Below are 14,842 nucleotides of genomic sequence, written 5' to 3'. Positions count from 1 at the left end.
GAAGTATGAAAGCCAGTGTTGTAGAGAAGCGAGTTATGGAGGATATGGGGTCACTAATTCTTTGTGTACTGTTCACAAGTATGGCCTGGAATGTATCTACCATTGACAGTGGTTTTTGAGAAAACCATTACCTTCTTACTGCCACTATTAAAAGGCAGCAGAAACAGCAATTCAGTCCTCCACTATTTGCCTGCTTTTTTGTTTTTAATTCTTGCCAGATGTAAACTGGCTATGAGCCTAGAGGGTGAGCAGTTTCTGATACAGGTAGTTTTGTTCTTGCTTCCCTTCTAGACAAAGAATTCTTGAAGGAAAAGGAGAAGTTACAAATGGAGTTAGCAGCAGTGCGGACTGCAAGTGAGGACCATCGGAGACACATTGAGATCCTGGACCAGGCTTTGAGCAATGCCCAGGCCAGGGTCATCAAGCTGGAAGAGGAGGTGAGACCAGGCTGCGGGGTTTGGGGGAGGGAGAGGGGAAGCAGAGCCCTGAGGGCTTTCACTTTCTTCTCCTAACCCAGCTACTTTAACCAGAGCCAATTCTAAGGAGTTGAGACAGGGGAGGCATGTGGGAAATTTCTCAAAAACAAAAGTGATTAAAAACAGAGTTTATGCATTCTAGAGCCAGGCAAAGTAGGAAAAGCACGATAATCCCATCAGCAAAGCCCTCACACTCGGTGTGAAGCCCAGCCTACAGCCCATCGGTTGACACGTGTCCTATTTAGTCATCATGCATTTAGTAGTTTCTGATGAAATCAACCCTTTAGCTTAAGTGTTGTGAGGTAGGCTTTTCCTTGAAGCCTGACTGAAGAATTAAAATGACCATTTCCAAGATCCAAGCCAAGGAATCCGGTTATAGATGAAGAAGAAGAAAAGGAGTAGAGGCCGAGGGCAGGCAGCCAGGGGCCTGCTGCCTCGCACCTTCCAGCGCCCTGTGGTGGTGGCGGCAGGTGCCTCTGTGTTACACAGGCTGACCTGAGCAGGATCCGTTCCAGGAAGCAGAAGCCCAAAGTCTGGAAGAGTCTTAAGTGAGAAAGTCTGCTCGAAGTGCTTAGCTTGTTGCTGGGCACACAGGAAACAGTATTGTTACTAACCCAACTGTTGTTGAATAGAAAAGACTGTCAGAAAACCTCCCCTGATGCAAGTAACAGGGATATTTCATCAAATTTCAAACACAAGGATAAATCAGCTGAAGAGGAACATGATGGAGTAAATGAGGGTCTTGCCCATTGGAAGCCTTTAAAACCCCACAAGTCTTGTATAGAAACTACCATTTTAATACTAGCATAAGGATCCAGGGCAGCAGCCCTCATGGTATCTTCTATGTTGCCACTAAGGAACGTATTAAATATAAAAACATTTGCCACAGAAAGTGACCTCACTCCTTAAAGACAAGAGATCTCTTATGCTTAAGGGAGGCTGGGGCTTCTCATTATTGTCATCACTGAAATGACATCTCCATCTCCATGAGTTGAGCTAAGGAAAATTGTGGTTTAAAAAATCTTTTAGTTTTAACATTTCTGTTAAAGTAAAAATTAGTTATGCTTCTTGAAGACAAGTTATAACCACCATTATAGGACTTTTTAAATTCTTATATTCATATGAAATCTTTGGTTGATTGAATGTAGCCTCTCTAGAACGTCTCATAGGTCTGCTTCCAGCATCACTCCTTTCTAATTAGAGTTTCCTTTAAGGGACTTAATTAGTCAGATACTGAGAGCCTACTGTAATTTACCATGATGGGTAAGACTGAACTCTAGAGCAGACTGCTGTAAATGAGAATCCTGGCTCCACGGTCTGTCAGCTGTGTGACCTTAAGAAAGTCATGTAATCTTGAAGACTTTCCTCATCTCTAATGACGATAATAAAGGACTTTACTGCCTCTTACTGTTGTTATTTGGAGGATTAAATGAGGTACTACATATAAAGCACAATGCTTGAATCATGGTAGTGCTCTAGGAATGTTGGTTGATGTAATTACTGTTATTAATCATCCTCAACAGGATATATGCCTTGCTAGAATTAAGGTTGATACAAAGGTAAAGGAGACAGATTCCTGCTGTCAAGGTTCTTGCAATTGCTTAGGGATAATAGTTATTCATTTAACAAATACTTATTGGGTGTCTACTAAGTGCGAAGCACTGTTCCAGGCATTGGGTACACCCTGTTCACTGCCCAGCAGGGACCAAAATCAGCAAATCTTTTGGTGCTTATATTCTAGCGTCTATGCATTCAGAAAAGTATATACAGTGGAAGATATCGTAAGTGGTGTATGAATCGCACACATAAAATATTTTGTCAGATGAGGCTGCAGGAACCTTCACTTAGTAGGTCTTCAGAAGCCTGTGGAATTGGGCAATCAAAAGCACAAGGAACGAAAGGGCCAGATGAAAATGGATCCCAATAACAGGTGTAAAAAGGTGTAAAGTTGCTGTCTCCTCCTTGAAAGGTTAGAGCATCTCCATTTTATTCCAGTGGCTTCAGCCAAAATAGGATATAGGTATAACTCATGGCAGTGCTGCCTGCTGAGTCAGAAAGCACACCTAGCCGCAAGTTCTGAAATCACTAGCATGTCCCAACTTGCCAGTGTCATCACTGAACTCAGGATTGAATACCCCCAGGTGCCGAATGACAGGAAATAGCATTGGGTGTCTTCTCACTCAGGACCAAAGCAAGTCGATAATTAAGCCTGAATTTTGGCACCAGCTAGTTCTCAGAATGCTGTCAATAAGCCCAGGATTTGTGAACCTGGGCCAAACTCCTAATTAAAAGAACACAAATTCTGAGAGTAAGAATTGGAAGTTGTTGGTCATAATTCTAAATCCATACCTAATGTGACATTTACATAGATCATTTCAACCTTAATTTCCATCTCCTTGGTTATTGTGTTGTTAAATATTCACTATGCACTTCCCATCTCTTCAAGGCTGCCAACTACCAATCTATAAAGGACTCTGAAATCTTTATGACAAAGTTACTCCATAGATATCTATAATAAGAAATTTTTTTTATTTATTCACTGATACATAAATAAGTACACATACATATATACCTAATTTCTCTATTATAAATGTAATTTGTGCTTATTGTAGAAAACTTGAAAAAATATAGAAAAGAATAAAGAGGAAATTGTTATTCTGTTGTATAGATAAGTATGCCTATTTCATTCCTGCCTTTCTTTCCTGGACAGATAAACAGTCGACATTGTTGTGATAATGTTGTATATAATTTTTGATTCTGGATTTTTCACTTGACTTATAGAGTAAGAATTTCTTCATGATACCAAAAACTCTTTTTTAAAAGATTTGATTTATTTTATTTTTAATTTTTACTTTAAGTTCCAGGATACAAGTGCAGAACATGTAGGTTTGTTACGTAGAAATATGTGTGCCATGGTGGTTTGCTGCACCTATCAACCCATCACCTAGGTTTTAAGCCCCACATGCATTAGCTATTTGTCTTAATGGTCTCCCTCCCCTTATCCCCAACCCCCAACTTGCCCCTGTGTGTGTTGTTCCCCTCCCTGTGCCTATGTGTTCTCATTGTTCAACTCACACCTATGAGTGAGAACGTGCGGAATGTTTGTTTTTCTTTTCCTGTGTTAGTTTGCTGAAAATGATGGCTTCCAGTTTCATTCACATCCCTACAAAGGACATGATCTCATTCCTTTTTATGGCTGCGTAGTATTCCATGGTGTAATATGTACCACATTTTCTTTATCCAGTCTATTGTTGATTGGCATTTGGGTTGCTTCCATGTCTTTGCTATTGAAAAGAATGCTGCAATAAACATATGTGCAAAAACTCTTTATAGCCTCACTTCCAATGCCTGAAAATGTAGAAATTATTAAGCAATAACCAAGCATTGAGCTCAAAGCTGCATAAGTTACCAAAAGCAGGTGCCCGAGTAGAGTCTTCAATTCCAAACATTCTAGCCATCATAGGTATAAATGGCAGCCTAGGTGTAAATCTTTTCTGTTCTAGTGCACTTGAAGGATAGGACTAGGGAGGTGGGAGGTACATGCACCTGTAGTTTAAATAGGATCTCTAGATAATCTGACCCCACCTCCTCTCTCCCAGCTTTGAGAATCACTGGTCCAAATTCTGTGCTCCTTTTTACTTTCCTGCACTCAGTTACGAGAGAAGCAAGCATATGTTGAAAAAGTCGAGAAGCTGCAGCAGGCCCTGACCCAGCTGCAGTCTGCATGTGAGAAGCGAGAGCAGATGGAGCGGAGATTGCGGACTTGGTTGGAGAGAGAGCTGGACGCGCTGAGAACCCAGCAGGTAAGGAACTTGGCATGGGCTGTTAGAGGAATTGGATATGTTCACTCAGCAAATGTATGGAACATCCACTGTGGGCCAGATGTTGCACCTTGCTCTCAGGATTCAGAGGGAAACAAGAACTCCCTGTCCTCAGTGAACCCATACAGCCACCAGGAGAGGAGGCGAATAGTCTACTCACTGGAGTGACCTACGCCTTCACAGAGAGAAAGTGGTCACCAGCTTGGGGCTGGGGAGAGGGGAATCCAGCATTAGATGACTTCAGAGAGGAGGACATTTGGGCTGGACATTGAAAGATGAGTTTGTTGGGCATTCAAGGGCAAGAACATCAGAGGTAGAAAGAGAGGATGTGTAAAGGACAGGGCCATGAAATGGCATGACAGGTCCAGGGCAGCAGGGTGCAGGTAGCTAGGGGATAATGCCCAGTTCAGTGGCTGGTGAGGAGACCAAGGCTACTTGTGGAGGGCATTTGATCAAGCTGAGAGACTGGGCTTTTCCCTGTAGTCAGCAGAGTGCCAGCAACTGGGAGGTTTTTAAGCTGGAGAGAAATATGGTGCAAGAGATCGGCCAGAGAGCCCTCTGATGTCAGAGGACCATCCAGAGGGTGAATGTTAAAGTCGCAGAGGCCAGCCTGAAGGTTGTCGGTACAGCCTAGGGTGTAGTGACAGTGAGAACCCGTGGAGGAGTTGAAGGGAAGAGCCAATAATGGGGTGACATTAGTAGGGCATGATGATCAGTGAGTTTTCAGAGATAAAGGAGAAGAAGTGATTTAAGACCATCCCTAGAAATAATATAAACCATAAGTTCCTATTCCTGCTGCCTCTTTTTTTCTGCTGGTGACATCTTAGCATGATACTCAGCTAGGAGTAAGCAGAGTGAAACGCCCAGCCTCGGATTCACCTGCAGCACAGCAAGCAGGAAGAAGACTGGTCAAAGGCTCCTGACTCAGACGAGCCTGTCCACCTCAGCCAGCATGATGAGCAGAGACCTGTATTATGCAGCTGGTGAGGGGTATGCTCTAAATTGGGATACCAAGGGAAATGCAAAGCAGGGCCCCATGGAATTATCTACTGGATAGGGCATTGTGGCTGTGGTTGAAACACTTGAAAACACTTGTGCATGTGCACTCAGGCCAGCTCAGCCCTCTCGCAGGGCAGGCCCATGAGGTTCCTCTAGGTGCGTGCACTTGGCTGGAGAAAGAGGTGTTAGTGATATTGCCCAGAAAAGTAAGAAACCCACCTCTGCCTCCCAACCTTGGCTTGGTGGATAGCCTGTAAGAAAAGGCAGGTCTTTCTGTAGACATCTAATACTTATAATCTGTGCCACACAGTTTGGCACAGGTACACCCTTCAGCTGTTCTCTGTTGCTTAGTTGCTGAGACCGTCGCTTCCCCAACTTGAGGACAGGGATTCTCCCTGGTTCCAGGTATGGCACTGGCCTCAGTAGACATTGATGAGCCTTTCTTTGGCTGACCAAATAGGCAAATCTTGGTTCTTAGAGCACAGAAAGAATGTTCTTTCCTGGTTAATATGCTGTCCACACCCTAGAGTTAAGATTACTAACCCTTGACTCTTCTGAGTGCTGTGAAACCAGACTCACCTCCATTATCCCTGTCATTTATGAAGAACAAGAAACATGATGTTAGAATTATTTGAAAAATACCTTAATTGCCACAGAGTATAGTTGATTGCGTGCACATTCAGTCCCATGCAGGCTCACCCACACAGTTTCCTCAGGCAGGCAACAACAACATTCCTGCTGTGTGTGAAGGCTGCTGACAGGCTGAGCAGCACCAGTAGGGGACAGCAATTTCAGAATTGAGGCTCTTCTGGGAAATTACTCTGCTTGCATTTTGAATTTGTGCTTGGGAGCTGATGGCAGACCCCCAGCTGTGTATGGCTGATGTGGGATCGAAGATGAGGAGACAGTCTCTAAACAGAACTGTGATGCTTAGCATGTCTTTAAAAATAACATTACAGTTTGCTTGTTTGTTTCTAATGAGAGCATTAATCTGCCTCCTATGATATACATTGAGGGATCATTTTCCTGTTGTTCTTGATACTCATGAAAAAGATAAATACAGGTTGAATATCCCTTATCTGAAATGCTTGAGACTAGAGTGTTTTAGATTTTGTATTTTCAGGTTCAGGATACTCAACCTGTATTATTCTTTATTTTTTTCCTGTAATACTACTTTATTTTCTAATTTTCCCAGTAAGCATACATTATCTTATAACCAAAAAAGGTTAAAATGTTATTACAAGAAAAAAAAATCCACTGGAAACATTTTGAATTTTTTACTAGTTCCATGTGGCAGATACTGTTAAAAGGGCAAAGTTTGTCTAAACTCATATTTGGTATCTGTGGACTGGTCTTGGGGGCAGCTCTGCTGGCCTCGCCAGGGATGACTCGGAGTCCACTTGAGAACATGGGGTCATCTGAGGAACTCAGTCTGTCCGGGAAAGATGATGCAGGGCCTCTCTGATTCCCTCCTCCTCATTCACCCTCAGGCAGCTCATGAATGTGCCTGCCAGTTCTTGGGCAGCAGCCTTGGGAAAGACTTCCGCCCTCCACGCCACACCCTGTTCCTTCGTCCCTGTGTTTGAGGTAGTTATCTGCCAGCTTTAGAAAGCATGCTGGGGTCACACTGTCACAAACCCCCTGGTCATCTCCACGCTCAACAGGGCAATAGACCAACTGCATGGACTCACCATCTCCCATAGGACATTATTCTGAGGAGACTTTGAAGAGTGCACCTTAGAGTTCTTGTTGAATACACAGCCCAAGTAAGGGCTCTGCCCTATGACTCATACCAGGACACAGCTGAGCCTGTCTACTTGGCCCCCTCTAACAACACGGAGCCCTCAAGTGAGCTCCAATTATTTCTTCTGGAGCTTTCCAGAAGGGCTGGTACACTGACGATGGGCAGAGAGGCATGGAATCGTGTGTTGATTCAGAGCAAGGGCCCCAGGGTTAAACCAGCCACAGTCAAATCCTGCCTCCCACCAGAAAAGTAACCTAGAGTAAGTCATCCTTCTGAGCCTCAGCCTCCTTGTCTATAAAGAGAGGCAAATAAATTATACTTACCTCACACTTGTAACTACAAATAAAATCTGAGCAGAGTACTTCTCAGAATGCCTTGTGCTTAGCAATTGATTAAAAACAAATCTCTCTCACTGCTGTTTTCATTACCATCACTACCTTCAGAGTCATTTGAGGTCTTAGGGCATTTGTGGTGCCCTCTCCCAAATTCCGCCCTTACCCCAGATTTTCCAGCCTCATTGAAAACAACGTCAACAGAAATGTGGGTTATTGAAGGCAGGTAGAGAGAGAAAGATAGGTTGGGACAATAGAACTAGCAGAAAGAAAAGCTCTTAACAGCTCCTGTTTTATAAGTAATTGCTGCTCTACCATGGGAGGTCAAATAGTACTTCAGCATCATTAGAAACTGGGAGGGAAGTGAAAGAGAAAAAAAAGAGAGAAGGGAATTTACTTTTTTTTTTTTTTTTTTTCTGAGACAGAGTTTCTCTCTTTCTCCACGCGCCAGGCTGGAGTGCAGTGGTGCAATCTTGGCTCACTATAACCTCTGCCTCCCAGCTGCAAGCAATTCTCCTGCCTCAGCCTCCCAAGTAGCTGGGACTGCAGGCACGCACCACCACGCCCAGCTAATTTTTGTATTTTAGTAGAGATGGGGTTTCACTATGTTGGCCAAGATAGTCTCGATCTCTTGACCTCGTGATCCGCCCGCCTCAGCCTCCCAACGTTCTGGGATTACAGGCGTGAGCCACCGCACCTGGCCTGGGAATTTACATTTTTAAGAACTCGCAATTTTATCTCTTTTACAAAGAGCTTTAAGTTTCACATCTTACTTCCACAGTAGTCCTATGAGAGTGAAGAGAGAAGGTTCCTGAAGAATGTTCTTTGAAAGGAAAATGAGGCACAGGGACACTAAAGGGACCAGCCCAAGGTCATGTAGCTAATGAGGACATTCCTCCCATGAGAACACATTGAGGGTGAAGACTTAATCTGTTGTGTTCACTGTTGCTTCCCTGGCACATGGTAGATGCTCAGTCAGTACCTGTTGTCTAGCTAGCTGAATCCCACTTGACTGTTAATCTGTTTTTCTCAGTAGCACACTTACCCATTAGACCAAGCTAACTCTGTACCCTTGAATGTTGACATTCATGCATTTATATAAATAACTCTTAATGACTTGAATTGAGGGGGGCACTATAAAGAGTTGTCGTGATCTCATGTGAGGTTAAAAGGATTCTGTAACAATAAGCCAGCTGAGATGGTAACAGAAGGGATTTAGATAGAAACCGGCAAGCATAGATGGCAGCTTAGTGAGGCCATGGGAGCTTTTTCTTGGAAAGTTTCTAAAAATAAAGGAGCTTCTCATCTCGCTGGACTGGTTCATTTGTTCTCCTGCCTGAGTCTAGGTGCCTGGCCAGATGGAGTTAGTGCCCCCCCTGCACAGGTCAGGTGAGGACAGGTATGCCCTTCTGCTCTTTTCCTGCTTAGAATGTTGGTCACTGGCAAGACACTACTTCCTAGAATAATTTACATTTGTAGCTTTAAAAAATCGGATAGAAACAAAATTTGGTTTACAAAAAACCCATAGGCTCGTTTATTTTTTCCTCTCTGATAGGATTAGATTCCATCAGTATGGCACAAATGTCCAGCTGTTGCTCTGGCTAATTCTCTAGTCCTTTTCTTAATCTAGGGGATTATGTGGTTCTGGATAAAGCATTCACATACCTCTCACCTTGCATCCAGCTCTGCATTTTAAATTTGCAATCCCTGGAAAACATGAGGGGAATGTGTACCCCAGGACATAGACTAGGTGTGATGAAATCATTCTCCCTGGAGTACTAGGGAGCCTGGTCCACACTCTGACTGGGCCTCTAACCCTGAGACCCTGAGATGATCTATCTCTGCTGCTGCTGCTCTGAAGGCAGAACTCTCTTAGAACACCATCTTCTTCTATGTCACGCTCTTTAGAGGAAATAGTGTACTTGATTAAAGGAAAAAGATTATGAGGTATTAACATCCTCAGTTTGTGAGCAATCCAGAAAATGGCTTTATTTTTTCTTACTAACACAGAAAGAGCTGAAAAATGAGCTTGCCTTATGCTAGAGGTCTTCTGCTTTCGTATACATTATCTAGTCTGATTCTCATTCTCAGTCCTCTGAGTGGAGCAGGTATAAATATCTCCCTTCCCTGCATTGCAGTCAGCAAGCATGCAAGTTAGGGCATCTCCCATTTCCTTTGCCTTCCATTTCCCCTGCCAGCCTCAGGGGAAACAAACAACTAGAATAGCTTTGTGGAATTCTCGAGAAAGTACCCTAGACCAGGAGGTCAAGACTTAATCCTATTCTGTTGGTGTAATTAACTGCACACCACTAGATAAGCCACTTCTTGTACCCAAAGGCCTTGACCTGTGGCGATAGACCCAGGTTTGAATCCTGACCCTACTACTGATTAGCTGAGAGACATTGCATTATTAATTTAATCCCTCAGCAACTCTATTTCTCATCTGTAAAACTGGGACAGTATTGTCTGTGTTTCAGAGCTCCATGAGAATTAACTACAATAGAGGAATTTGGAGGTGAAGTAGCATGGTGTGTGAATTGTGCAGGATCTAGGGAACCTCATGTGTTCTGTATAGGCAGTTGTGCAGACAGCATTGATGTGACTTTGAGCATCAAGATGTTTTTTCCACTCCCTCAGAAACATGGAAATGGCCAGCCAGCCAACATGCCAGAATACAATGCCCCAGCCCTCCTGGAACTTGTGCGGGAGAAAGAGGAGCGGATCCTGGCCCTGGAGGCCGACATGACGAAGTGGGAGCAGAAGTACCTAGAGGAGAGCACCATCCGACGCTTTGCCATGAATGCCGCAGCCACTGCAGCAGCTGAGAGGTGAGACCAGTGGAACTCTGGTGGTTGTAAAAGCACAGTTTTAAAAAATCAAAACAAACGGTATCCAGAGATGTCCAAGGCCCATTTCAGGAAGCAAGGTAGCTAAAAATTATTCTTAAGAGATTGTAGTGCTAGTTGGAGAGCAAGGTCGTATGACATTTCTGGAGGATGATTTGGCAATATATATCTTCCCTTTGATTCCACAATTCTACTTCTAGACATTGATCTGAAAAATATATGTGTCTGAAGATGAATGTCTAAATAATCACAGTGTTATTGAAAATATCAATTCATTTAACAGCCTAGATTTCAAGAAGAGGAGGCTCATTTAATAATTTAAAGTACATGGCACAGAGGAATACTGTGCAATCACCAAGAGTGATGCCGTGAGAGTATATTTAAGACAACTTTTGATGCCATATTTATATCATGGGCCAAACTAGAAGAATAGATAATTCTCATAGCAGCCCTGAGAGCAGGTATATTGTTATTATCTTCATTTTACAAGTGAAGAAAATGAGGCTTAGAGAGGTGCAGTTGTTGATACCTAATCACGCTGGTACTGATCGAGACCTTCCTGGCTTGAAAACTGATTTCACTTAGTTTGAAATTCTTTTCTGCTGCTGTCAGTTTTTACCTCTGTTGCCTTACCTTCTTTTTGTAGGTGCACGGCTTATTCTATCTTTATAAGCTAGCTCAAGGTGTGCAGTAATTCACAAAAATACTCCCAAATGTTCTGTTAAAACATACTGTTGTCAAGAGTGAGCAAGTCAGTTTCCTTTTGACGTTAGGCTGCTGGATCTCAGCTGCATGCATAGTTGCGGCACACACGGGTGGCTCTGCAGGGGACCCATCCGGCCCCTCACTGCCTCCCACCCAGTTTGAGAACTGGCTCTTACATCAGAGAGCAGGAGTTCTGTGGGATTCATCCAGTCCCACTCTTCCCCTTCTCTGCCCTGTTTGGAGTGTTGGATGGGTAGTGGGAGTGCCTTTCCACCCTCGCCACCCTGCCTACTTTGCTTTTACACATTTTATTGAGCACCTAATAATTCTGTGAGCAACTACCCTCCATTACAGACTACCCCTTCTGGGTGGGAGACATAGGTTCAGAGAACCTCAGATAGTTAGCTCCAATCTTAATGTTCTTTTCAAAGAAAACCTCTGTCATTTCAGCATTGCTTTTTTTTTTTTTCTTTTTTCAATACAAAAAAGGAAAATGAAGCATTTTTGAGAAAGGTACACATTCTGAGCCCTTGCTGTCTAGGTGCTAAACGGCCACAGACGAATTGGTAAAAATGACTATTTCTAGCCATTAGTTTTGTGACGTTTCAGCCACAAAAGAATGCTTTATATTTATATGCAATGATTTTTAAACAGAGAAAATAACTTCTGTACACCAACTAGTTTTCCCATCTTTGTGCATCTTTATGCTGTTGATCAGAACTTTTAGAAAGTTAGCTTACTTTTTATGTGTGGGGAAGGTTTTGAAACTTTTTACAAATTTCACAGCAATGTAATATTTCTTTCAGAGTTTTATATATTTACTGTATAAGTTGCTTTTCTCTAATTGTGTTTACTATCCTCACTTGGCGGTGTAAACATGAATTTTTTAATTTGTTTCCAGCTTCATTTAAAGTCTCCAAAAGTAAATTTGTTGAAAATGTTTCTAACCACTAATTTCTATATTGATGATTTTGTGCACCATAGTGTGAATTTATAATTTTACAAGTATGTTTTAAGTGTTCTGTTTGCTTTCTACATCGTTTGGCCTTTAGTATATTTTCAGTGACACTTTGCACTTTTCTGAGCCACATTCTCACACATGCCCTTTGGTTTGTTTTTACCTTTATGCATCTTTGCTGAGACCTTCTTCGTAAAGACATATGAAACTTGCAAGAGTATAGAGTGACGGTTTAGGGCGTGGATTTTGGAGTCATAAACATCTGGGTTAGAATCCATTTTCACCATTCACTGAGTGTTCTTGGAAAAGTCGCCTAACCCTGGTTTCTTCATCTAGAAATTGAGGATAATAATTCCTCTTGCACAAGTTGTGAGAACGAAATGAGAGACCATGTTTACCATGCTCTGCCCAGTCCCTGCATGAAGTAAATGCTGTTTAATGTTGATAGCTGTCATTAAAGGGGCCTCTTTTTTGCTGTTTTGGGCTATTCTGTTTTTTTTTTAAAAAAAAAAAAAGCTTAAAAGGTTCCAGGCCAGGGATGGTGGCTTACATCCGTAATCCTAGTACTTTGGAAGGCTGAGGTGGGTGGATCACCTGAGATCAGTAGTTCAAGACCAGACTGACCAACATGGTGAAACCCATTTCTACTAAAAATACAAAATTAGCCAGGTATGATGGTGCATGCCTGTAATCCCAGCTACTTGGAAGGCTGGGACAGGAGAATTGCTTGAATTCAGGAAGCAGAGGTTGCAGTGAGCCAAGATCATGCCACTGCACTCCAGTCTGGGCAACAAGAATGAAACTCCGTCTCAAAAAAAAAAAGTTTTCAGTATGATTGTACATTAGCATATGAAGTTAAAAATATGTAAAACACTTGGCTACATCATGTCTTACTAATTAAATACTCATGTAATCAGAGCCATTATTGTGCCTTTCATCTTGAGGTACATCACTTAGATGATGCAGTGATCTTATTTTTACTAATCATTGTTAGTTAGGAGTAATTAAACTGTCAAAATCAGTGGCAGGACTAGTTATCAGTGACTGGTTGTTTATAGTCAGACAGATGCTTGCAGTGAAACTGCTTCTTAATCTACCCATGTCTTCCCTTGCCCTTACTGTACCCCCCTCACCTGAACTTGCCAAGGACAGTGTCTGTCTTCGTCTTTCAGCCTGGGACCCGGCATGCCTATTACATTGTCCTGTATCCCAGGCAGGGCCAATAAAGCAAGAAGTGAGACAGAATATAAACATGAAGCAAGACTTCAGCTTGCAGCCTCACTCTGAGAGGACCAGTCTCAGTTTTAAATATCTACCGAGCTCCCATTTTACTGTGAAATACTGAAGTAGGTACTCTATGCTATATGGATGATAAACAGACATAAAACCTAAACTCTGATTGGAAAAATGAGATACAGGACAAGCATGAAAAAGTACAAACATAGAAATACCTACAAACATTATAATATTAATAGTGTCCATATGTCAGTAGATTAAATCTCTAGGTGCCTGATTTACATATTCATAACATGCCATGCAGCTAAATATACAATGTAGTCAGTAGAAGGTGGAGGGGACTTGATTTTTGAATTTTATTTTGTTTTCCTTAGATGCTGCTTAATTCTATCTAGCTTAGGAAGGGAAGTGGACAGAATTCAGGAGAGGCAAAGTGGGTGGAGTTTGTGGAGAGAGTTTTAGCACTGTGGTCACCTCTCCACGAGCATTTATACCTTTCTCTGTATGAGCATCAGATGAAATTGATAACTGAGCTGGGGAAATGGGGAGGGAAGGCCTTCATGAACAGCTGGAGGTGCAGAGCTGATCTCTGTTCCAACGTGAACACCAGCACCTCCATTCTGAGTTTGCATTGAGACAAAGCAAGAAGGTTTCCTATGATTGAACGCATGTCCTTGTGTTTCCAGGGACACTACGATCATCAACCACTCACGGAATGGCAGCTACGGAGAGAGCTCGCTGGAGGCCCACATCTGGCAGGAGGAGGAGGAGGTGGTGCAGGCCAACAGAAGGTGTCAGGACATGGAATACACGTAAGGGATGGCCATGTGTGGTGCGTGGGGACCGCCAGCCCGTGTTTGCACTTACACTCCAGGCCTTCTAGAAAGGATTGCTTCTCTGTATTGTTCTGAAAGGCTATGAGCATGAGATCTCCAAAAACTCTCCTCCCCAGTTGCACCAATGGGTCTGGTGCTGGAGGTTTCTGGGGAAAATTGCATGTCACCTGCAGGTTTTAAGATGGAGGCTGAGTCTAATGACAGAAGACTTTAGATGTCTGTATTATTTCTTGGTGTCTATCTCTATGACATTGTGAGCTGAAAAGGGGAAACATTATATTCCAAAGGTTCAGAGTTTTTGACCCAGAATTTATACATTCCAACCCGAAATAAAGAACATATTTCGCTAATGCACTCTTCTGATGGGCTACACAAAATTTACAGCAGACTTTTTGACATAATAAAACTAGCCTGACCCCCTTCACTACCTGAGGGCTTGTGAAGCCCTGGCATCCCTAGGCCTCTTATTTTGCAGATGTGAAAACAGGACTGAGTAGTTGAGCCATTGATAGATAGGCTCAGTGAGTTACTATCAAAGCTGTGAAAAGAAATTTTTCAGCGTTCTTCCAGAAAAATCATCTTCTACCAGAGAACCTGTCCATCTTGGTTCTTTTTTCTTAGAAAATAGTTGAAAACTCACACTGTTTGAGGCTTTAGAATTTTTATGCTTCTCTATCCCTTACCCTACCCCCCACACTCCGCCCCCTCCCACCCCAATGCTAAATCTTCTAAATATGGTCCCCAGCCTACTGGTCCAAGAATGTGGCCACAGTCTTTCTAACTGTACCTCCCAAAGTCTTAGTTTCCCAAGGTGCCACAGAAGTGTACCCTTTTGATCTATTACAAAAGATCTGTCTTAACAATTTGGAGATGATCAACGTTTGAAGAC

At 42.7% G+C, this 14,842-nt stretch overlaps 1 protein-coding gene across 8 annotated transcripts in view; it reads left to right on the top strand.

Annotated features, from left to right (window-relative positions):
* Positions 1-14,842, top strand: part of AMOTL1 (angiomotin like 1) — a 172,661-nt gene that overhangs the window by 147,240 nt on the left and 10,579 nt on the right. For all 8 annotated transcript variants that reach the window (XM_032295732.1, XM_032295736.1, XM_032295737.1 and 5 more), the window contains 4 exons: positions 292-437; positions 4,130-4,279; positions 10,010-10,200; positions 13,804-13,929. In XM_032295732.1, the coding sequence (XP_032151623.1) occupies positions 292-437; positions 4,130-4,279; positions 10,010-10,200; positions 13,804-13,929 (613 nt within the window). The remainder of the gene's footprint in view (positions 1-291; positions 438-4,129; positions 4,280-10,009; positions 10,201-13,803; positions 13,930-14,842) is intronic.

Source organism: Sapajus apella, unplaced genomic scaffold (assembly GCF_009761245.1).
Source record: "Sapajus apella isolate SASKATOON/1434 unplaced genomic scaffold, GSC_monkey_1.0 scaffold34, whole genome shotgun sequence".
Taxonomy (NCBI): domain Eukaryota; kingdom Metazoa; phylum Chordata; class Mammalia; order Primates; family Cebidae; genus Sapajus; species Sapajus apella.
This window is presented reverse-complemented; position numbering and strand designations above follow the sequence as displayed.